General features: G+C 40.7%; 2 protein-coding genes and 3 long non-coding RNA genes across 7 annotated transcripts; all 5 read right to left on the bottom strand.

Annotated features, from left to right (window-relative positions):
* Window positions 1–961: 961 nt before the first annotated feature.
* On the bottom strand, window positions 962–2062 carry LOC108154444. Its single transcript, XR_001774961.1, has 3 exons — window positions 1956–2062; window positions 1320–1901; window positions 962–1258 (listed from the first exon to the last, which is right to left on the bottom strand). It is a non-coding gene; the product is annotated as an uncharacterized LOC108154444 (long non-coding RNA).
* A 5241-nt stretch (window positions 2063–7303) lies between these two features.
* On the bottom strand, window positions 7304–8525 carry LOC108154441. The gene is made up of 3 exons (XR_001774960.2): window positions 8382–8525; window positions 7454–8322; window positions 7304–7395 (listed from the first exon to the last, which is right to left on the bottom strand). It is a non-coding gene; the product is annotated as an uncharacterized LOC108154441 (long non-coding RNA).
* A 235-nt stretch (window positions 8526–8760) lies between these two features.
* Window positions 8761–16977, bottom strand: LOC108157726 (ATP-binding cassette sub-family A member 3-like). 3 transcript variants are annotated; one of them, XM_033389791.1, is made up of 8 exons: window positions 16737–16972; window positions 16168–16675; window positions 13432–16117; window positions 13119–13358; window positions 10342–10636; window positions 9649–10284; window positions 9518–9583; window positions 8761–9466 (listed from the first exon to the last, which is right to left on the bottom strand). In XM_033389791.1, exons 1-8 carry the CDS (start codon window positions 16940–16942, stop codon window positions 9268–9270), a joined length of 4836 nt encoding a protein of 1611 aa, XP_033245682.1. In that variant the 5' UTR covers window positions 16943–16972; the 3' UTR covers window positions 8761–9267. The 3 variants fall into 3 exon arrangements, with proteins under 3 accessions (XP_033245682.1, XP_033245683.1, XP_033245684.1); XM_033389792.1 differs by having other exon boundaries at window positions 16168–16666; XM_033389793.1 differs by lacking the exons at window positions 8761–9466; window positions 9518–9583; window positions 9649–10284 and having other exon boundaries at window positions 10438–10546; window positions 10617–10636; window positions 16737–16977.
* Window positions 16978–18247: 1270 nt separating this feature from the next.
* On the bottom strand, window positions 18248–18889 carry LOC108154523. Its single transcript, XR_001774975.2, has 2 exons — window positions 18721–18889; window positions 18248–18662 (listed from the first exon to the last, which is right to left on the bottom strand). It is a non-coding gene; the product is annotated as an uncharacterized LOC108154523 (long non-coding RNA).
* Window positions 18890–19793: 904 nt separating this feature from the next.
* LOC108154579 (kunitz-type serine protease inhibitor 2-like) lies at window positions 19794–20471 on the bottom strand. The gene is made up of 2 exons (XM_017284881.2): window positions 20317–20471; window positions 19794–20256 (listed from the first exon to the last, which is right to left on the bottom strand). The coding sequence occupies exons 1-2, from the start codon at window positions 20435–20437 to the stop codon at window positions 20063–20065; spliced, it is 315 nt and encodes a 104-aa protein (XP_017140370.1). The 5' UTR covers window positions 20438–20471; the 3' UTR covers window positions 19794–20062.
* Between the last annotated feature and the right edge of the window lie 4124 nt (window positions 20472–24595).

Genomic DNA, 24595 nt, shown 5'->3' with positions numbered 1-24595 from the left:
ACTATAGTCATGGGGATATGTACGGGTTTGTACATATCGTTACCATCAGGACTCCCCACCCTCCCTCTGTCTCGTCTACACAGTACCATTTGCCATTTCTCTGGATGTGCGTTTATTTGTAATTGAAATTGCGTGACTTTATTCTTTGATTTCGCCATTTCCATTGCCATTGCCATTGCCAGTTCTTCCATGCTCGTAATGTGCCTCTGCGCATGGAGCGGAGGGGAGAGTCAACCTGTAAAGTTGCACATTTTGCCCTCTTCCAACTGATTTATGCCTTTAACGGCACAGCACACAACAAAGTGCGGCCAAAACAAACCAAACAAAACCCAGAAGTCTTGCTTTAGTTTATAATCCGACCTCAGGACACCCTAGAATAAGGTAGACTTACTATTTGAGCACTTTACAAGCGATGGTACGCTTGTATTAAGTAGAGTACCTATTAAATTATCAAAAATTAGGGACAGGGATACACATACAATATGTAACATAGATCTATTAATTTCAGCAGCTTTTATAACGATGATCATTCAGGCACTGCTGCTGTGTCAGTGAAGAAACCGGAAACTTTTCTTAAGCCTGTTTCTAAGATCCGAGCTAGTCCAATATGCCCATGTATTTTACGAGTAATGCGTATAAATGCCAACAAACTTTTTCGTGAGCTTTCATTTCGCTTCGATTGCGGCCGAGACCGGCGCGGCCGTTGCTTTGAAAGCTGTTCCCCTGTTCCAAATGCCAGCAAGCAACGAAATGTTTGCCCAGCCCTTGACAATCAAATGTGTCCCATCCCCCATTTTTATTGTGTGTGGGTGGGTGACTGTATATGTGGTGTGTGTGGTTGTGTGGGAGAAAGCAATACTGGACAAGAGCTTTTTTCATTGCTGATCTGATAACCCGAATGCTGGGTGCCTGTTATGAGTTGTACCAAAAAAACCGCCAGACGCCAACAAAACGTGTGCACTGAAAAGTGGTCGAAAGGCTAGCAATCCATGCCTTTATTTCATTCGCTTGGTTGCACATTCATGAATAAAATAATGAATATTTTAGTTTCTCTCATAGGGCATCATTTGGCCTGAGACTCCTACATACGTATAATCCTGACACGTCCGATAACAATTTCTTTCATTAAAGAAACGGTTCAGATTGCCGCCACAGTTAGAGTACACAAATTGACGGCATTTTCCATCCCTCGAATCGTAGGCCCACAACAGGCGATGTCCCTCGCAATCTCCATATTCGGGACGTAGCGAACAAATCCCTGTAGAAAATCACATCATCAATCATTCATCCCTTACCTACATATTTATATAAGAGTTTACTTTTTCTCAATGAAACGCTGGCTACAAACTCAACCGCTGCCAATAGCACGGCCAATAGGCCAAGTAAAACTCCGAGCAATCGCATCTTTCGGCCCTGCTGAACTCTGAATGTGAACTGAACTGGATTTCAGACATATTTTGGGTATTTATGGCTTGCAATGGATTACATTTGGCTTCAAATGGAAATGTGTTTAGGGCTATCAAACCGAATATCTATGCAGTTATTTTGGAAATACTATAGTTACTGCAGGCCGTTAAGTTAATCCGCACTTGTGAAAGATATTTAAACTTGAGTCGTAACTATTTTTCACCTGTAGAAAAAACATTACATTTTACAGTTGTATGGTTCGATCGTTATGCCTCTTTATGTGTATATTCTCATTGTAAATGTGTCTTGATATTCATCAGTTTTTTCGAAAACAGCACAAGCTAACATACACTCTACATAAGTAGAAAAACGATTCCGATTGCCACCACAGGTAGAGTAAGCGAATTCAACGCATTCATTATTATTTTTATCGTAAGCCCAGACCAAGGTATGCCCGTCGCATCTTCCATATTCGGCACGCATTGCACAAATCCCTGTAAGAAATCACAGCATTAGTTCTGGTATTTCCTTGATCACTGATGGCTTACTCATCTGTAACGGATCAGGGGCCAAAGAATATTGAACCAGCACGATCAGCAGTCCAATTGAAGCTCGAGGATATCTCATATTTTATATTTTCCCCTAGAAGGTCAGAATGTCGACTGAACTGATTTGCAACAGATGTTGTGGTATTTATAGGTACATTTTCCTTAGACCAGTTTGCCCGGCTAATTGAAATGAGTGATGGCTAAAAAAGGGAACAAAGAACTAGTTCAATAATTCCAACAAAATTTGTTACCTACAATTTCAAGACTTTTGTTCAAATTCTCCCAATCCTAGGACAGATATTTATGTAATTAGTGTTTACCGTACACATTTGAAAAGTTGGACGACTGTTTTTTATTTCGCACATAGAGATCCCTTTTATTTGAATTCAATCTTAGTTCTATATATCATATTAACATATCCTTAGCCTATACAAAAACTCATGCATTCCCCCATGCTGTAGAAACGATTTTGATTGCCGCCACAGTTCGAAAAGATGAACTGATCGCATTTTTTCCCGTAGACATCATAGTACCACAGTTTACGGTGTCCTCTGCAATTGCCATACATAGGTCTTTGGCTGCAGATACCTGTGCAGACCACAAAAATTGTATGATACATTGTTGGGAAAATTTTGAAGTTAACAAACCAAATCGTGTTTTTCTATCGTTATAAACTGAATCGTCCTTGTCAAGTCCCTTGGCATACACAAGCGAAGCGGCTAAAACCACCAGAGTAAGGCGCATCCAGTACATTTCGAGATCCTCGTATGTTTAACCCACGACAAGCCAATGACAGACTCTGGCACGGGCCTCTGTCATTTATAGTGCCAACCATGGAGGGCCCGCCATTAGTCAGAACAATGACAAAAATTTAAGGAACATCTCCATAAATTATCTACCAACTGTTTTCTAAATGCCTAGAGCTCTTAATATTGCATAAATCCAGGTGTTCTTACAGACGCACAGTGGGGCCTCAGCCGAAAAGAGGTGGAAAATGTAATTTTTCTGAGTGAACGCTTATATGATGTGAATATAATAATCTAAAAAAGAATTTTCCAAGGCTTTCGAAAATTGAAACTTCGGATCGAAAATCGGATTTTTAGTTTAGAGGAAAACGCTCATATATACATATATTACAGTGAGCACCAATTAGTCAGATAATTCTTTCAAATGAAGTCTATTTCTTGAATATATCTTCATTCATTCAGAAGCTATAAATTTAGCAAGCTTAAATGGCCGAATATTCCACTGTGAGACGGAGCGACGGACATGGATATAAACATGTGGCCTAACATAAACATGTGGACGAAATTTGTTGTATTAAATTTGTAGCTGTAGTAACGTTTATTGATTGTTATGCGAATCAGCATTGTTGCGCTTTCGAGTATAGCTTGGAAAAATCTGGCTGTCGCAATCTGCCTCGTTCTTCCTTTCTATTCTCTTTTCCAACTCATCTTATTTCTATTCCTCGAGTATCTCTCTGCACGGTAGTCTCTATCGCATCCCCGATTCTCATATATTTATGTTGTTAAATGATTTAAATTATTTCTTGAAAAAGAACAATACATCAAAAGAAGTGGTAGAATTATTCAAAGAGAAATCGAGCAACAGATCATTATTATTATCAACATTTATGGAATATGTTTATCTTTTTTCAATCATTCAGTTACAAACATACTAGAATGCCACTTGGGTATGCGGCAAAGTCTCTCGCAGTTTTTATAGGTGTGGAAGCGATTTCCGTTGCCACCACAGTTCGAATAGATGAACATCTCGCATTTATTTTTAAATGAATTGTAGTACCACAAGGAGCGACGTCCCTTGCATTCGCCATAGGATGGCTCCTGCAGGCAAACAGCTGATCACACCGGAAACTGGCATCATCTTAGCCGAACATTTTGGAAATATCTCAAGAAAACAAACCTTTGTTGAATTTTTTGTCGTTCATCAAATTAGGGCCCTCCAAGATCTCCCCACGTCGGGCATACACAAGCCAAGCGACTAGAGAAGCAAGAGCAATCCGCGCCCAAAACATGTTAAGGTCTTCCTAGCACCAAGAGCAAGCCAATGAGCAACTTAGGTCCAAACTTCAGGCACTTATATTGGCCGGCAATGAAAAGAAAGTTATCTGAAGAATACATTCCTCTACCTGCCTTCTAAATTTAGCAAGCGAAGTGATCCGAAACTTTTATGTGGAAAAGTCTTTGGGCAGTTCCTCAATCGCACATACTCGTTTCCACGGCACTTCAGATTCACAAACCAGAAAGAAAGCAAGGCCTGTTTCGAGTGAAAATTCTTATACCCTTAAAAATCGAGAGTTTCTGAATACCTTCTAACTTTAATTCCCACTGTGTTACCCAATTTTACAGAGAGGAATGAATGAGTGAATATTTTAATGAATAAAGGCGGGACCGTCTGTTTCTTCTGGATGAAGATGATCATGAAATCTTTTACATTTACCTTACCATATTTACCATAATCTAGATCCATCAAATTTGTAACAATTTTTCCTTGATTCTGGATATTTCAATTGATATATTTAATAAACCAAATCCCCCCTGAAGTGATATTCATACAGAAAAAAAAAATTTGCTTGAGAATAATAATCACCAATACTCAACAAGATTCTGCTTATAAGATCAAAAAAATTGATTCAAGTCTTTTAGATTCAAGATTTATTTTAAAGAATATTTATTTTATTTGGCTATTTTATATTCCCTTTTACCCAATCATTCATTTGTATAGATTTATAGATAGTAAACGGGTCGTGTTTTTGGCAAAAGTCGTGGCAATCTTCATAGTTGTAAAAACGATTGTGGTTACCGCCGCAGTTCGAATAGATGAACGTCTCGCATTTCTTCCGACTGCCATTGAAGTACCAAAGCCGGCGATGTCCTTTGCATTTGCCATAGGAAGGTTGCTGGAGGCAGACATCTGAGCGGAACGTAAACGTTGCGTAAATATAGTTACTTCATGGGGTAAATCTTAGCGAAAACAAACCTTTGTGTAACTTCCGTTGAAGCTTCTTAAACCAATTATCCTCAAAAATATCTTTATTAACTGCGGAATACACAATCCAAGCGAGCAAAGAAATAATTGCAATGCGCAACCATAACATATTGAGATGAGATCCTCCTGCCAGCGAATGACCAGCTCAGAGCCAAGCTTCTGCCATTTATAGTTCACGGAGCACCCAGCGTTGAATGAAAGAAAAGGCTTTCTACAAAGCAAAAAGTTTTCTCCCAGCTGGCTTCTAAACTAAGCATCCCAAGTGATCCAAAACTTTCGATGTGGAAACGTACATACTCTTGCATTACTCAATGTGGGAAAAGTGGTCAGAAATAGTGTCATCGATTCTCCCGGTACAAATCAAGACTGCCCTTGAAGCTACCAGCTATAAATATCTCATTTCTATTTATGGATCCGATGACTATACAAGTAAAAACTTGAACGTACAAACACATACAATTGTCAACACCGTTTTCGTTATGAAAAGCAGTATGATCATGCTCTGTTGAAGGCAAAGGAAGTCTGCTTGGATTTAGCTTCTGAACAAATGAACTATGCCACTAATGCGCACTCTAATCAGTTATAGATTATTCAGGGACTCGACAATTTTATTAGTATCCCTTCTAGTTCACTTTTTTTTTGGTCATACGTTGTATATTGGAAATTGTAATTTGTTTATTTAGACATTTTTGGTTACAAAAGAAACAGATATATGTTAAGAGTCGATTTGCCATTAGAAACAAAATTCGGCACATTCCTTATATGTGTGAAATCGATTGTTGTTGCCGCCACAGTTTGAATAGATGAAATTCTCGCATTTACGGCGGTAGGCATTGTAGTACCACAAAACGCGACGTCCTTTACATCTACCATACGAGGGGCTTTTGTTGCATATCTCTGAGCGATGCAGAAATTGGATGATCAGGTTTCGCGTAAATTTTCAAGGGAACAAACCATTTCGTAAATTTAAATCCATTGTCACAATCTTCTCCCGCGGGATGTCTTTTTTGGCGTACACAAGGGAAGCGGCTACACAAAGCAGAGCAAGGCGCATCCAGAACATTTTGAGATCTTCATAGAACCCACGAAAACTCAATGAAAGACTCAAGCCCAAACGTCTTACATTTGTAGAGCCTTCCATGAATGCCCCATTAGCATTAGTCAGAGCAAGAACCATTAGTGGTGTGTTTTCTCCACAAATTATCTCCCAGCTGGATTCTAACTTTTGCAATAAAAGTTTTTCTGTGTGTGTTTTTAAGGCAGAAGGCAGCGTGTAAATACATTTAAAAAATTCGTCGCATTCTTCATATATTTCGAAACGATTGTTCTTACCGTCACAGCCCGAATTTATGACAGGCTGGCATTTTTTCCTTTTGCCATCGTGGAACCACTTTGCCTGACGACCCTTACATCTGCCGTAGTCCGGAATCGTGAGGCAATGATCTGATCAAAGTGAATTTATTTTTGTATTTGATTTTGGAGAAATATAATGATACCAATACTACTTTACCGCCTTATCGCCTCCGTCATCGGCAAACACAAGCCAAACGGCTATAAACACAATAAAAAGGCGCACCCAGAGCATTTTGAGATCTTCCTAGCACCCACGACAAACCAATGACCAACGCTGGCCAAAATTTTCTGGCACTTATACTCGTGACGTCCAAGCAGGGTTTTCCGGCCACCCATTAGTTGTCAAAAGTGGCCAAAAACTTTAAGGTGGAAAGTAATTGAAATTCAGGGAACAAAATAAATGTTACGGATTAGTCAACCTCAGCGCTTCAGTTGATTTTATATTTTTTTTTGTGCCATAAAATACTTGAAACTTTAAGTCCTTTATGTACCTTAATTGAATGAGCCCCACCATTTGCTAAAATAGAGCCGAATTCATAGAAACTTGTGCAAGTCGAATTCATGAACAGTTCTGTTTATACGAACTTTTGACAGCCTATCATGCAATGATTTTTGTAAAATGTGGTTCTAAGAAACTAAGCTATAGTCTCTGAGATCTGAGTATTCCAACAACCAACCCTAAATATGCATTATGTGGTCGAAACTCTTCTTTCTGGTTGTTAAACCCGTGTTTCTTTAATAAAACAATATCCTTGTACTCTAGGAGTCTATATCTTTATGGGAGTCCAATAAAATAGCACATACATACAATACAGTATATCTTATAATAAGTAGTATACCAACTAAAATATCAACAATATTAGATCATAGTTTAAGAGAAACTGAGTTATATTTTATTAAAATTATTGTGAGCTGAAATAGCACCGCTCACTGCATTCCTGATAGGTGTAGAAACGATTTCGGTTGCCACCACAGTTCGAATAAGTGAACCGCTCGCATTTACTCGCTATGATATTATAGTACCACATTGAGCGATGGCCCTTGCACCCGCCAAAAGACGGGTCCATGCTGCAGATATCTGAGCCGAGCCGGGGAATTGTATCATTCATTACTGGAAAATTTTCGGGCTAACAAACCTTTTTGCAATTTCTTCATTTTCTTTTCCTCCTTATCCTGCCGCTCCAAGTCTAAGTTTGACTGTGTGTTTGTGCGGTGTCCAAAAACAAGCCAAACGGCTAGAAAAACAAGAGGAAGGCGTAGCCAGAACATTTCGAGATCTATCGTTGGTGCCCTGTTAGCTACTGACCGACTGAGGCACAGGCGTCTGGCATTTATAGTTCCAACAATGGTAAAGAAATGAGCTGATTAATCGAGGAAGCTCATTCCCAACTGGCTTTTAAGATATGTGTTCAAAAGCTTTTATGTGCCAAAGTATTTGGGTAGGAATGACCATTTGCTTAGCCCGGAATAAGGGGACCTTAGTAATGTTCCTGATTTTTGTGCTCTTATTGTTTCTGAGATCAAGGTATTCTTTCATATGGATTCAGGTAAGGATGTTTTAAGTGGTTGAGAACTATTTTTTTCTGGCTATATGACTGATGAACCCCCTTTCAGAGCGTTTAAAAAGAATCTACCGAGAACGTCTGTCTAGTGGCAATAATATATTGCACAAGAAATTTGAGTTCGACTTTCTCCGATCACTTATCATAATTTTCAAAAAATCATCAGCGGAATTTCAGTTTTTGTTTGCCTTTTTTGAGCATTTTAGTAGATTTAAAAAAAAAACTAGAGCTCAAGCAGGATAAACCTTATATATCTGGGGTCAGATTTTCCCAGTGCGTTTTGCTGCAAAACGTCATGCATGCCTCATGGCTGTGGAAGCGATTTCGGTTTCCGCCACAGGTCGAATAAGCAAATGGAAAGCATTCATTGCGGCGGAAATTGAAGTTCCACATTTTGCGTTTTCCTTTACAAGAGCCATAGGTCGGGCCTTTCAAGCAGATTCCTGAGTGGATTGGAATTCATTGTATCATTAGTTTTTGGGGAAATCCCTGGTTAACAAACTTTTGCGTTCATCCAGCATCTCTAATGTCTTCAGATTCTTCGGGTTCGATTCTTCGGAATTTACAGAGACAAGTGCAAGCCAAACGGCTAGAAAAACAAGAGCAATGCGCAACCAAAACATGTTGAGATCTACTCGGCATCCACTGGAAGCTACTACTGATCGAATAAGGCACAGTCCGCTAGTATTTATAGTTCCATTAATTGAAAAAAAAAGAACGAAAGTATTCAACAACTTAAATGTAGAAAAGTTCTTGCACAGTTGCTAAACTTCGAACAAAGGGACAGTGTGTCACCTTCCCCATATTTTCCATTTACTTTGTTTTTTGTCTTAATATTTTTTATTCAGATTGCTTTGAAATTTAATTCAAGTTAATGGGAAGGTGTTTGGTCTCGCTAAAAATAGAGAATATGTAGACGCCGTAAAAACGTGCGGAACTTTGATTTTACAGCTGGCATCTTTTTGCTGAATCGGAATCTGTTTAAATAACAGATTAATACATTAATTAATTTAATTTGTTTGGTAAAGCTTCCCGCTTGCTCTAAAAAGCTACCTTCCCCCAATGATATATAACATACTGGAGACACAACGCAATTTTAACATAAACTTTAGATATACCTTCAAACCGAACAGAAATAAAATTAATATATGGACATTTCCGTAAAGATTTCAACCGGTGCCAAAATATACTTTTGTCTCGATATTATTTTATAAATTATAGAAACTCATATAAATTCTAAACCGCGTATGAGTCAAAAAACAAAACAAATCACTTCGCCTATCATTAGAGGGATACATATTTGATGTAAATTGATCGAGCAGTCGTCACTATACATTGTTACAGTTGGGATAGTCCGATTTCGGAGAATCCATAATGGTGGCACTACTCTACGGTTGCCTGCTTTGATTCTTCTTCTTCGACTTTTTCTTGACAATGTCCAGAAATAAATCTTCCAGCGACGGCTGCGCCAGAGAATAGTCCGCCACCTTCCAGCTGCTCTGATTCTTCTCAATGTATAAAAATACTCTCGACCATCGCAGTTTGTCAGTGGGTATGTGGTAAGTGAGCCTGCCACCGAACTCCTCCCTGAAAGAGCCACCATTAGGGGTATGTTTGGCTGGTCCGAATACAACTTACTCTAGCCATGAATTGGGATAGTCCGAATTCATTTGATTCTTTATCTTCTGTAGAGTGTGGGCCATGCTGTGTGGGTGGATTTGAGGGTTCAATTTATACGGCCGTTGGAGACTCTTTAAATTCCTACTCACCTTTCCGGACTCGTCTCCACAACTAACTTGAGCACCAGAACCTGGGCAAACTTATTCTTGATGCGCTGCTGCGATCCCAGGCAATGAATTTTCCCATCCACCATAATAGCCAATTGAGTGCAGAGGGCCTCCACCTCCTCCATGCTATGGGAGCTAAGCAACACTGCCTTCCCGCTGTCACGCAGTGAGGAGAGGACATTCCACACATGCCGCCGGGACGCTGGATCGACTCCAGAGCTGGGCTCGTCCAGACAAATGAGCGATGAGCCCTCACCGGCCACCGCTGCGTTTAACTTTCGCTTCGTGCCGCCACTGTAGTCCTTGACCTTGTTGTCCAGGTGCTTGAAAAAGCCATAGTCGGAGGCCAGCTTTTCAGATGCTTCTGTGACGAGATTCCGGGGTGTGCCGCGCAGCAAAAGGAATATCCTGAGTGTTTGACGGCCAGTGCAGAAGTCGAAGAGCGTGTCGTGCTGGGGGCAGTAGCCGATCTGTTTCCTCGCAGCTGTGGGACTCCATTTGAGGCTGTAGCCTCTGACATGAATACTCCCCATCGTCGAGGATATCTCGCCTACAATCATCTTAAAGGTAGTCGTTTTACCGGCCCCGTTGGCACCCAGCAGACCAAAGCACTCGCCCCTGCAGTGAATTTGAGGTTTAGTTATTACTATGGCTGCTGTTTAGTCCACTACTCACGGTTTGACAGTGAAGGATATTCCCCTCACGGCAGACACGCAACAGAATCTTTTTGAGACACGTTTCAGGACCAGAGCATGTTTCTTGCGATCCTCGGTCGACATTTTACTTATCCTTTCGGCCGCAGCAGCCACATCTTCATCGTCGCTTGCTGGCTTTTTTTTTAAACACAACCAAAACAAAATATATTTCAGGCCATACCACACTGTGGTAATGTAATTGGCGAAAAACAGCATCAGCAAGTAGATAATACCAGAAATAAGCAGATACTTCACCTCCACCCAATCCAGGATATCTGTGAGAAGAAATTTAACATAAGGCCGTTTTCGGCAAAAAGTCCAACGAGCACATTCAAATTAAAGTTTATAAAATCACTATTCCAAAAACATTTGTCTCGATACTATTTTCTAAAAATATTGAATCTCTAATTTAACCAATTGACATATATTTTATTAACTTTGATCTCAAAACCTATGCAAATAAGCAAATCTTCACTTTTCCGGTATTTTTATACCCGATACTCAAAATGAGTATTGGGGTATATTAGATTTGTGGTAAAAGTGGATGTGTGTAACGTCCAGAAGGAATCGTTTCCGACCCCATAAAGTATATATATTCTTGATCAGCATCAATAGCCGAGTCGATTGAGCCATGTCTGTCTGTCCGTCTGTCCGTCCGTCCGTCCGTCCGTCCGTCCGTCCGTCCGTCCGTCCGTCCCCTTCAGCGCCTAGTGCTCAAAGACTATAAGAGCTAGAGCAACGATGTTTTGGATCCAGACTTCTGTGATATGTCACTGCTACAAAAATATTTCAAAACTTCGCCCCGCCCACTTCCGCCCCCACAAAGGACGAAAATCTGTAGCATCCACATTTTTAAAGATACGATAAAACCAAAAACGCAGAATCGGTGAGGATGACCATATCTTCTACAGTGCGAAATCTGAACCAGATCAAATAATGATTATAGCCAGAATCAAGAAAACAATTTCATTCTTTCTCGCTCTGTCTCTCTCTAACACACAGGTTTCATGGTCGGTTTTGCCAATTGCAAAATATGAGTTCAAGGATCTCAGAACCTATAAGAGCCAGAGCAACCAAATTTGGTATCCACACTCCTGTGATATCGGACCTTGACCGTTTCGTGTCCAAGTTTCGCCACACCCCCTTCCGCCCCCGCAAAGGACGAAAATCTGGGGCATCCACAAATCTCAGAGACTATTAAGGCTAGAGTAACCAAATTTGGTATCCGCACTTCTGTTAGATCTCACTATAAAACGTATATCTCAGAATTTCGCCCCACCCCCTTCCGCCCCCACAAAAAACGAAAATCTGTTGCATCCACAATATTGCACATTCGAGAAAACTAAAAACGCAGAATCATAGATAATGACCATATCTATCAGATTGCCGAATCTGGATCAGATCGGTTAATTTTTGTAGCCAAAAGCAAGAAATCAATTTTCAGTGGCTACGCAGCGCCCGACGTCACGCTCAGACTGATTTTCTGTCTCTCTCGCACGCACTCTTTGTCGTGTCGTTCAATATTAGCGGCGTCTGCCGGAGGAGAGTTATACTGACTTAGTATCGGGTATAACCGTAGAGTTGCGGTGTCCGCAGCAACTCACAACGTTCCCCCTCGTTGGTTATTATTTCGGTACTTTTTGGTATTATTTCGGTATTTTTATAGTCATGTTTTCCTTGACTACCTATAGAAAAACTTATTCTCGTTAAAAGTTGTTCCTAGAAGTTTGCTCAATATCGGTTAATGGTATATTTTAAACCTTTATTAAGCCAAGATATTTCTCTCCCTTGCGAAATGTCGCGTGCGATATAAGGTGCGACAGAGGCTTAAACTAAATTTAAAAAGAAACTAAAAATCATTTCTGCGTAAAATTATAGCCACTTTAAAGGGACATCAATGCACAACATTTATCGGAAATTCGCATCAATATATTGACTCAATTTTCGCTTAAATCTAAGTTTGAATTGATCGACGTGAAAGCCACTCATATTTCAGTCCCGCGCAAATACGTTGTTCTTTATTTCACAAATCCCGAAAATGAACCGTTCCCCAAAATCGACCTTTGCATTCATTATCAATATTTGTAATCAAGTGCTATTTTATAGGATTTTTAGATCCCTCTAACTTTGACCTTTTTTACCACTTGCAAGGCTTACGACTGCCCACATGGTCATTTCCATGATGTCGCACGGCACATTTGTACGCATTTAAAGAGAAAAAATAGTCAAAATATTGTGAAACGGATTTTTAATTTCACAATATGCATAACTTAAAACTCTTAAATAGCCCAGTAATGGTGCCAAGGGATGATTTTGGGGAAAATATTCGTTTTCCAGATAATTGAAAAAAAAGCCAGGCATTCGCAGGGGACAAAAATATAAGTGTGTGTTCGCGGTCAACGGTACAAAAGCCGATTTCAGCGAAACCTAAGAAAATATTTCAATGTGAATAATTTGTTGTCCCTTAATGTACCCAAAAATGATTATTGATATTTTTTTTAAGTCTAATGTTAAGGATATTTGCACGGAACGAAAATTTCTGGGGTGAATAAAAGATACGTCGATATTAGGAAATTTTTCTGGGATTTCTTTTAGATAGTTTCATATGCATTATTATGACATGATATGTCAATATGTTAAACAAGTTAAGTTTCAATAAAGTTCGAAAATAAGATCGGTAACACATCTCTCCATATGTAACAGGAAATGTGCTATGTGAAATGTGAGTGCGCTCAAAGTGTGTGTCTTGATACTTACCGAAGCAATTGCAATAGTAATTTATAGGTGTTAGGCCGGGAGTACAATTCAACCTCAGCTTATCTAAGTTTTCAACTGGGATGGAATCAGCATGGCACCGCATAAACCTTTCAAAGCCGTTTGCGACCGCAAATGTGCCAGTAAACACAGGGTAAGGGTAAAATACGTATATAATCCACCGAAACTCCGTTTCGTATACTTTGTGATACAGCAATACCATGAGGATGGCAAACAACCCACCTACGCAAAGGAGAAACGGATTTGGTGCTTAATTTAAAATGCTTCTCTGAAGACTAAAGTTTAAAAATCCTACCGATCAGATTGTGGATCGTGGAAATTATGACCACAGCCCTGCCTGGACTTCTGAAAAGGCATGCTATTATATAGGTAAAGGGTAGACTCGCCACTCCTATGATCATCAAAATCAATAGCATGTCCCCGGGATGGCACGACTCGTGCACCGCCACTAGCAGTGCCAGCGAAAACACAAAGTAGAGAACCAAGTCCGGGATGTAGTGGGTCAGCCAGTAGGTCACCATGTTCACGCCGGACATCTGTTGCTGCATCCGTATCTGCGTTACCTTCTCCTGCACCACCAAGATGGCGAATATCGCCAGGACAATGGACAGATATATTGAAACAGAAATGGTCAGTGCCATAGTCGATATTGTAGCACCATCTACTTTATCCGAAAATTTGAAGGGGGCATTGGTTACCTCTATACTCGCCTCGTGACCCACCACTGCTTTGGCCATGGCGTTGAACGCGAGGTTGAGCGAAAGTGGAGCACTATGCAGGAAGGGATCATTTCTACTCCAGACGATCATCCCTTGGTCGACGGTGACTGCCGCTATAAGGCTGCGCTTTATTTCGTACATCCTTTCGGGCGTTTCTTGCCCCGGGCCGATATAGTCGCCTACATTCTGGCTTATTCTTTCGACGGTGCAGTGTTGCTGGGCTAACTCTTGGTAGGCATTGGATATATCCCGCATAGGGCGAGCGTCCGATTTCGGTTGCAATAATATTAAGACGTCATCGCTTTTGTAATCAGCCAGTGTTAGCGGTAGCCTCTTCATATAGGAGCTTGATTGCCTTCGAATAATAGTTAGAAGGTAGATGACTAGAGGCAGCAGCAGGATAACCAGAAGCATCCATTTCTTATCATAAATGTATAAGATCTTCTTCAAAAGCATGGCCTCCCACTGGCCCAGGCAGCGCAGGCAACAATTGTCACGACGTCTCTGTGCCTGCCTCTGCCTCTGCTCATCCAATCCGCCTCCGCTGGTGCGACCGCCACCGCCACTCCCAAGATCTTCCGCACCGTGCGACATAAATATTTCTGCAAGACTGGCGGAGCTAAGACCGAATCCCACAACATCCAGCTGCTCCTTCTGTTGCTCCAAGTCGTTGAAGAGTGACCCAAAGGATCTCAAAAAGCGGTGAGGTAACCGATAGGACACGTCGGATCCAATGTTACTCTGTAGACGCGTGTGGGGGACGTGCTCGGCTATCAGCTGGGTCAATCTGGGCACATCGCACCGTGGGCCCTTCTCGCAGGTGAGCAGATGGCTCGTTTCGTACTGTTTCTTGAGGGACGCCAATGTGCCCAGGCAACGGAGCCGGCCATCGCTTATGATGGCAATGCGGTCAGCCAATACTTCGCCCTCGTCCATTTGATGGGTGGTGAGCAGAATAGTGCGCCCCTGCTTCTCGTCCAGCAACAGCTTCCATAGTTCGAGCCGCGAGCTGGGATCCAGACCCGAACTGGGCTCGTCGCAGAACACAACCTTGACATTGCCGCACAGGGCGCAGGCCAACGCAAGCCGACGCTGGGTACCGCCAGACAGACTCCGGGCCGAGCTGTTGGCCTTTTCCTGTAGGCTAAGCTTCTGCAAGTACTTGTCCACCTCCTGCTTGACCGCTGCTCCCTTTAGACCTCTGAGCCGGCTGTAGAATCGCAGGTGGCTGGCTGCACTTAAGCCACCAAAAAATATGCTCTTCTGCGGACAAATACTCAAGGATCGACGGGCCAGGAGCCGTTCGGCTTGTATGTCGTAGCCATTGATAATCGCTGTGCCGGAGCTGGGTTGAATAGTCCCCGTCAACATTTGTATGGTAGTCGTCTTGCCAGCGCCATTGTGTCCCAGGAGCACCATGATCTCGTTCTCAAACAAATCGAATGTGAGGCGAGTGACCACCTGTCGCTTGCCAAAGCTTTTACTGAGACTTTTGATTTGAACACCAGATATTTGGCCCTTGGCGTTGGCATTCACGAGCTTGGAGTTCCCTCGTTGGACAGGATACCAGACCGGGAGGGATAAAACACGTCGCATGTACTTGGCCGGACACCAAAACCGTTTGGTGCACGGGAAAGACCACGGCTGTGGCGTGCCAAACTCACCCGGCCTCACCTGCTCTATGTATAGACAGATGAGGATCGAGATCAAGCTAACCAGCAGCATGATTAACAGTATCGCACCCACGCTTATGCTGTCATTGAGCCATGACGTCTTGAACAGATTGCTCCACTGCAAACCCAGACCTGCTTCCTCCCATATGACAATTCGATCCAAGCCCATCCCCATGGCCGAGCAAACAAAAATGCTGCACACGATGCTCGCCAGTGTCCCCGTTGTGTCTTTGTCCGCGATTATTGTGGGCACAGAACTCGCTATGAACAGAAGGGGGACAATGATGCCAACCCAAATGCTGCGAGAGCAGAAGGAGCTAACGAGGAAGCCAAAGCATATGAAAGAGTGGCTGCACACAAGCATATAAAAGAGAAAGACGGACCAGCCGGTGTGAGGGAGAAGGGGCATGCCTTGAAAGGGCCAAATTCTTCTGATGTTGATTTGCGTCCAAATACTCGCAACGAACAGCGATATTACGATTGTAATTATCATGGATTTGACATACCAGGCCAGCCATTGCAGAGAGTTGCTTACGTCGAAGATGTTTAACATTTCCTTCAGCTGAAGCTCTTTTTCCTCGACAATGTCCTGCCAAATGAAAAGCTTAAAGAACTGCTTATAGAATTACTTAGTCTTACCTCAACATCCATCATGACCATGAGTACAAAGACACAAAATAAACATACAGGAATAAATGAAGTAGAACTAAGTTCAACATTTGTATATAGTTGTTCGAGTTTCGGTCGAATCACAGCTTGGGTGGAGTTCTTTTTCTGCAGATACTGTATGCTGATTTCCCTCTGAATAAGTAGAAACCCACTTTCCTGGTATTCGTGTTTGTCGTTGTGTAGCGATATCAGGCGATTCGTCTTGAAGTGTTTTTCTTTGGTAATGGGAAACCGCAGGGCAAATCGAAACCTATGCGGCAATTCGGATATATCGGACCATTCATCGGGAAACTCTATGCCGCACACCCCTTCGTTCGGAGTATTTGTTGTAAGCACTTCCTCCAAGGCCTTGGCATCGACAAAGCCATCAACATTGATCGTAATGTTGTCGTCATATTCAGGAAAGGATACTCCTTTAATAAGCGACTCAAGAATTTTATTCCGCGGCGAGTATAGTAGGGTAATATTTCTGTGTAGGCTGGAATCATTGAATACCATTGAATGTATTTTTTTTAGCTATAATTGGTGGTTCGACTTACGGTTTCAGTGAGTGCTCATAGTTTATTTCTTTACCGGAGGCCTTAATGTCAGCATTCCAAGCGTGGTAAACGATTCCCAGCGGAAATACAAAAGAAAATATTATTAAATAAGCCAAATTGGTTTTGCGTCCTAAGAGCATACGTAGATTCTTCCACAGTATCAATAGAAACTTCTTTGTAAAGGACAAGACCTCTGGCTCTTCCATATTTCTCTAAAAATAATTCCAAAGGGATCTACTGGACAGCTGAAACACTACTAACTTGATCGGCTGTTATACCCGATACTCAAAATGAGTATTAGGGTATATTAGATTTGTGGTGAAAGTGGATGTGTGTAACGTCCAGAAGGAATCGTTTCCGACCCCATAAAGTATATATATTCTTGATCAGCATCAATAGCCGAGTCGATTGAGTTCCGTCTGTCCGTCCCTATTAGCGCCTAGGGCTCTAAGACTATAAGAGCTAGAGCAACGACATTTTTTATCCGGACTTCTGTGATACATATGTCACTGTTACAAGAATATTTCAAAACTTTGCCTGTGGCATCCACAATTTCAAAGATACAAGAAAACCAAAAACGCAGAATCGTAGAGGATGACTATATCTTCTAGAGTGCAAAATCTGAACCAGATCGTATAATTATTACAGGCAGAATCAAGATATATGTATATCTACCATATCTATCCGGTTGCTGAATCTGGATCACAACGCATCAATTTTATAGCCTAAAGGAACAAATCAATTTGCAGTGGCTACGAAGCGCCCGACGTCATGCTTAGACTGATTTTCTGTCTCTCTCGCACGAGCTGTTTGTCGTGTCGTTTAATATTCGCGGCTGACTTACTTACTGACTAAGTATCGGCTATAAATGTAGAGTTGCGGTCTCCGCAGAAACTCACAACGTTCCCCCTCGTTTTTATTGATGTTAATCACACAAAGCTGTAATCTGCTTGCAACTTGATATGTATGATCATACATTCTGTATATATATACATTTCTGTATATATTCTGAGAGCATGGTCTCGGCAAAACAATTTAAGGACAAAAAATATTTAATTTACATAAATAAACATGAAAGATTTTTAATTAAAATGTGACAAGTATTTTATTTGAATATCATAATCCAAAAAAGCTAACTCTTTTCTGGGTGTCCAGTCTTCAGGGTATCGCAGGAAATGAGTATGCAGATTTAGCTGCAAATCACACTACAAAGGCCCGAACTTTCCTACATACTCCCACTGAGAAAAATTATATAAAAAGGCTCGTCACCCAGATCACAACCCAAAGACAGTCCGAAGATTGGGACCAATTGCTCCACCGATACAACCCGAGTGGTTCACCCACGGTCTACCCAAAATGTACAAAATCCAGATAGACCATGTTCATCCGTCTACGTATCGGCCATACAAGAATTAAATAAATTAATTTATTTAAGCTATTAACAGCAAAGCTGAAGCTTAAATATAAAAAATATTAAATTTTAAAATGAAAATGAATAAATCGGGTTTCTATTATAATTCGGATCTGTTTCCATTGCAACACGTCAAACAGCGGATTACTCGTCGGGGCAACTGTGTGGCCCCCGACTCCAATTTATTACGTGGAAACTTCACTGTAAATATACATTTGCTACATAATAGGTATTCCCATAGCATCCTTCTCAGACAATCATTATTAACTTTGAAATGAAAGAAAAATAATTAGCGCTAAATCAGTAACCATCTTCTAAGATGTCGTATATATCTGGGCTTTCCCAGTGTTTTTCGCTGCAAAACTCCATGCATGCCTCATAACTGTAGAAACGATTTCGGTTTCCGCCACAGTTAGAAAAGGTAAACGGCAAGCATTCCTTGTTGCGGTAACTGAAGTTCCACATCTTGCGTTTTCCTTTACAATAGCCATATGATGGGCCTTTCAGGCAGATTCCTGAGTGGATCGAAATCATTGTATCATTAGTTTTTGTAAAGAACCCTGGTTAACAAACTTTTGCGTTCATCCAGCATCTTTAATGTCTTCAGAACCTTCGGGTTCGATTCTTCGGATTCTTCGGAATTTACAGAGACAAGTGTAAGCCAAACGGCTAGAAAACCAAGAGCAAGGCGCAGCCAAAACATGTTGAGATCTACTCGGTATCCACTGGGAGCTACTACTGATCGAATAAGGCACAGTCCGCTGGCATTTATAGTTCCATTAATGGAAAGGAGGAGGCAGCGCACTCCACTTCATCACGAAAGTTCTCACTTGCATGGCTTCCAAAATAAAAAACGAAAGTATTCGAATACTTAAATGTAGCAAAGTTCTTGGGCATTTGCTAAACACCGAACAAATTGACAGTGTGTCACCTTCCCCTTATTTTCCATTTACTTTATTTTTGTTTGATTGCTTTCAGATTTCATTCAAGATTCAAGAGATGGGAAGGTGATTGGATGGCGTTGTACGTGTTGTACTTTGATTTCACAAGTGGCGTCTCTCTGCTTTTCTCTAAATCTGTTGAATTAATTCACTTCAATTAATTTAATTCGCTTGGTAAAGTTCTTTGCTAGCTCTTAAAAGCAATTCATGACCTTGGAATCAGCTCCGAAATTACAAAAAAACATATTGGAGACACAACGCAGGTTAAAGCTAAAATTTAAATATACCCACAATCACAACGGTAATTAAATTAATAAATGAAAATACAACATCAGATAAGAAATAAAATAAAATGAAAACAAAGCAAAGGACCCAATTAAAATAATTAAATGCATAGTTAACATAATTTCACAGGACTTCGTATAAACAGAGAATACTTCCGTACCCCCTAAACAATGACGAGCAACCGTGCTTCAACGACGAAAATCAGACGAATAATGTAATAACGATGGCGGCGGGAGAGAATCGTGTGCGGCAATATTTGCAGAAAGAAAGCTTGAAGTTGGGCCAAGTGTGAGTGTGGGAGCAATGATCTTCTCCACGAAGACTAACGACGCAAAACAAAGAATCAGCGGCGTATTGTGTATCTACCCTTACAAAACAGCTAAAGATTATCAATTAAAAATTTGTAACATATTTATTTGTTATTTTATTGTGCTTTTAGTTTCTTTGTTTCTTTATATCTAATCCTTCTTCGTCTTCCTCTCGATACCTATCCCTCATGCCACACTATTATTATGTTTATACATTTTAATAAGACATTATTTTTATTGAAAATGTCACTTAGAAAGAGTTGTAGCTTAAAGATTCTTAGCGAGGAAGCACAACCTGTGTGTTTCAACAAACCTCTTATTATTAATATTAATAGAAATAAATATACAATACTCATGGAAGAGGAAAATCATTTTTTTTTTTTAAATTTGGTATTCTTGCAAGTTGTAGCCGCCGCAAAATTCCATGCACTCCTCATGGGTGTAAAAACGATTTCGGTTTCCGCCACAGTTCGAATAGATGAACGTCTGGCATTTATTTCGACGGACATTGTAATACCACATTTTGCGCTTTCCATTGCAATTGCCGTAGGACGTTTTGGCTATGAGGCAGACCTCTGAGTGGATGAAAACATGTATGATTACCTTTTTGTTTGCCAAATCTATGGATAACAAACCTTTCCGCTCTTGCATCATATTTCTGTCCAACTGTTCCTGCTGATCCAATTCTTCAAATTGCTTGTCTCCAGAAACAAGCCAAACGGCTAGAAAAATAAGAGCAAAGCGCAGCCAGAACATGTTGAGATGTCTCGTTGGAATCCACTAAAAGCTACTGACCGACTCCAGATTAGGCCTACGGTATTTATAGTTCCTTTAATGGAAAGTAAAAGACGTCTCCACTAATTTGTCATGAAAATGTTCACTCAAATGACTAGTTAAAACAGTGGCAAACAGCCAAAGTTTTCGCCAAAAGTTCGATGTGTTAAAGTGATCAAGCAGTGGCTAAACGTGGCACCAGGGAACATATATGTACATACATACATATGTATCATGCCAGCGATTTGCCAGTCAGAATGACCCATGTACCCACAGCACTACAGTTTATGTCAGCCATTTGCATAAAAAGCAAATATATTTTCAAAAGGACCTCTAGTTTTGCATTTCCTTCCTTTTTTTGTCAATTTGTTTTAATTATTGTGTTTGCTAAACTGATTTAAACCGATTATTAGTAATTTGGTTTCCAACTGATTTCTGCACAGAGGTAAACTGGTGTCGTTTCACCATTTCGTTCAATGCGTCAGAATTCACAGTGTACTTTCGAATGCAAGTCGAAATCATGAATAGTACGAAGTGTGTGGGAGAGAGAGAGAGAGAGAGAACGACTAAAGTCGAGGCTGGGTTTGCTGTAATAATCCGAGCTGACCCAGATTCGGTAAAAGATATAGCCATTCTCTACGATTCTGCGTTTTTAGTTGTGGATGCCACAGATTTTCGTCTTTTGTGGGGCGCAAAGGAGCGTGGCAAAATTTTGAAACAATCTTGATTCAGTGTGATATCCCAGGAGTCTGCAAACAAAATTTCGTTGCTCCAGCTCTTAAGGTCTCTGAGAACTAGGCGTTAAACCAAACGGACGGCGCACAGACAGGCAATGCTCTATCGACTCGTCTATTGATGCTGATCAAGAATATAAATATATACACTTTATGGGGTCGGAAACGCTTCCTTCTGGGCTTTACACACATCCATTTTCGCCACATATCTAATACACCCCTATACTCTTTTTGGTTATCGGGTATAGAAATCACTTTATCGAGCTGGTCAGCATTAAATCCGGACCTGACTCCCATTGAGAACCTTCGTGGGGAAAGTAATTCCTTGAATAGTTTAAGTCAAAACCCGGACTATTTAATTTTGTTTTGTTTGTCTTAGACATATACATATTTATTTATTTATTTATTTATTAAATTAACAAATTATCTGTTAATAATGGTACTTAGTTACTAAAGGCGGAAAAAGATAAGTTAAAAGTTAGCTAAATTTAAATGATTATAAATATTGCATGCAATTAGTTTAAGAGACAGTTCAGGGGATAGGGTTTGACAGAGGGAGTTATAATTATGGCATAAAACCCTAAAAGGTTCATGATCAGCATAATTAGACCTACATATGGGTAGACGGATAGGCCTAAAAGTACGGGTAGGTCTGGATGGAACGGCCAAGTCAATCTGACCCAAGAGAGTTTGGGAGTCAACAGTCCCAAGAAGGAGCTTGTGCACGAACATTACGCCATTGCATATTCTGCGATGGTGCAACGACGGCAGGTCAATAAGATTTAGCCTAGACCGGTAGGGTGGCAAGATTCTACCCGAGTCCCAGTTAAAGTTCCGAAGGGCAAAAATTAAAAATTGCTTTTGCACGGATTCAATAACAGCCTGCTGCTCTTTATACTGCGGGCTCCACACACAAGAACAATACTCCAATATAGGACGTACTAACGAGATGTACAGTTGTTTCGTAACGTACGGGTCGTCAAACTCCTTGGACCAACGCTTGATGAACGCTAAAACACCCTTAGCTTTATTTACAGTTGCAGCTATATGGGTGTTGAAACACATCTTATGATCAAAAAGGACTCCGAGGTCATTTGAACTCGAAATTCGCTCAAGGACATGATTTCCTAGAACATATGAGACAAAATGAGGAGCGCGACGGTAAAATGTCATAAGTTTGCATTTGGAAAGGTTCAGAAAAAGAAGATTAGTTGAACACCACAATAGTAGTTCACTTAGATCAAGTTGAAGGCGTGTGTGCAAATACCAATCAGAGTAAGAAAGACAGATTTTGACATCATCAGCATACATTAGTGTAGTAGAGTATGTTATAACTTGAGGAAGGTCGTTCACAAATAAAATAAACAGAAGCGGGCCCAGATGACTTCCCTGTGGCACACCTGAAGTAACATTAACAGTATTTGACAACACGTTAGAAAACAAAACACGTTGAGTACGGTTAGAGAGATAGGACAAAATCCAATCTAGAAGATTCGTTGGGAACCCTAATAAAGAGAGCTTTTGAATAAGCAGAGCATGGTTCACAGAATCGAATGCCTTGCTGAAGTCCGTAAAAACTACATCCGTCTGCAAACCAATTTGAAAACCACGGTGGATTAGGTTAGAAAACTCAAGAAGGTTAGTCGATGTTGAACGATGTCTGAAAAAACCGTGTTGCGACGGAGATATCAAGCTGCAACAAAGATGTTGCAGTTGCCGGGTGACCAGGAACTCAAGAAGCTTCGGGATGGCGGAAAGCTTTGCGATACCACGATAGTTTTCAATGTTTGATCTTGAACCTTTTTTGTGAAGCGGAATGATGTAGGACTCATTCCAAATTACTGGGAGACAAGACTGTTCCAAGGAGAGGTTGAAGAGAAAGGTCAAGGGTTTGCAAAGGGACTGGGCACAGTGTTTTAAGATGCAACTTGGTACTTTATCTGGACCCGCAGAAAACGATATACATATTTAGGCGTTCTTCAAATCGGAGAATATTTCGATTAGGTATAAGATTCGTTTTGGGTCTCAAAACTCGTCTTTCTGTCTTTCTATTACATCTATTATCAAGAATTCAAAACACTATATTACAATAATAATAATAAATATAATAATATTAGAAATATAATAACTATATTAGGTTCCCCCTAAAAGCAGAACGTTTACTGATCCTGATTCCAACAGTTTTCTTTTGTCATGTCTGTATGTATATCGGTAATGCGTCAACTGAATAAATTAATAACTAATTTTTCTACTCGTAGGAGTTGTGGGGTTTTTTTGAATGTAAATCACAAAAATGTTAAAGCTTGAAGAACTTCTAGTTCAAATATTGGACTGAAGCATTACGTATATTACTTAATATTACTTATCATTTATATTACACCTTGGAAGAGTCTTTTAGGAACGCCCTACAGCTTCTTCGAATTCATCATCTGGATCTTCCAAGACCAAACTACTCAAGTTGTATTCACTACAACTTTGCATGCATTCCGAAAAGGTGAAGAAACGATTTTCGGTGCCGCCACAGTTCGAATAATTGAACCGCCGACATGTATCTGTGATGGGATTAAAGTACCACAGTGAGCGTCTTCCGTGACAGTTTCCATACGCTGGCTTTTGGAGGCATTTCACTGGATGGACCGAAAACTGGTACGTAGAAATACATTTTGTGAAAAACTCAGGCTACAACTAACCTTTTCGCTCATTTATCATCTCCATTTCAAACTTCTGATCCGATGAAAGTGGCTCCTCCTCTATGGGCTTTGCAAAGACAAGTACAAGCCAACCGGCTAAAAAAACAAGCCCAAGGCGCAACCGGAACATGCTGAGATCACCCGTTGGAGTCCACTGAAAGCCACTGACCGACTCTGGTGCAGCTCACCGGCATTTATAGTTTCCTAAAAACAGAAAGAAAGTGAACTGATTTATCAAGAAAGCTCTGCTCCGTCCCATCTGGCTTCTTAGATAAGTGGCCAAAGTGTGCGAAAACTTAAAGGTAATCACCTTTGTATGGAAAAAGTGCTTGGCCAATTGCTCAACTCAACGTGTAATCAGTAGCGGCCAAAAATTATGTGACCGGTTGGTTGCTTGGCAGCAGTGAAACAGCAAGCGAATTCAATTAAATTTCCCAATAAATTACAAGTGCAGAAAGCGAAATACAAAAAATAATCGCACGCGTTTCCACGGCGCTTCAGTTCATGTTAGACAGATGCATAAAAAATATATATAAACTGGCCAACCTGGTCTCTGGTCTACGGCACTTAAACCGGTACTTAGCACCCCGATACATGATTACGCAAACCGAGCACCAAAACATCACCTTACCTCACCTCACCCTCAGCATATGTACATTCATCCTAACTCACTTACCGAATCGAATCGGAGATCTGTTCAGATCGCACACATCACA

This window comes from Drosophila miranda, chromosome 2 (assembly GCF_003369915.1).
Source record: "Drosophila miranda strain MSH22 chromosome 2, D.miranda_PacBio2.1, whole genome shotgun sequence".
Taxonomy (NCBI): domain Eukaryota; kingdom Metazoa; phylum Arthropoda; class Insecta; order Diptera; family Drosophilidae; genus Drosophila; species Drosophila miranda.
Note: the sequence above shows the minus strand (reverse complement) of the source record. Positions and strands in the feature narration are given on the sequence as shown.

What these genes read in the sequence shown, in the direction of transcription:
- LOC108157726 (XM_033389791.1), bottom strand. Translation starts at nt 16,942, where the DNA reads ATGGAAGAGCCAGAGGTCTTGTCCTTTACAAAGAAGTTTCTATTGATA. An exon ending in CACGATCCACAATCTGATCG is followed by an intron (nt 13,359 to 13,431) that starts GTAGGATTTTTA and finishes TCCTTTGCGTAG; the next exon opens with GTGGGTTGTTTGCCATCCTC. An exon ending in GTGGAGACGAGTCCGGAAAG is followed by an intron (nt 9,584 to 9,648) that starts GTGAGTAGGAAT and finishes CCACCCACACAG; the next exon opens with CATGGCCCACACTCTACAGA.
- LOC108154579 (XM_017284881.2), bottom strand. Translation starts at nt 20,437, where the DNA reads ATGTTCTGGCTGCGCTTTGCTCTTATTTTTCTAGCCGTTTGGCTTGTT. An exon ending in TATGATGCAAGAGCGGAAAG is followed by an intron (nt 20,257 to 20,316) that starts GTTTGTTATCCA and finishes TCATCCACTCAG; the next exon opens with AGGTCTGCCTCATAGCCAAA.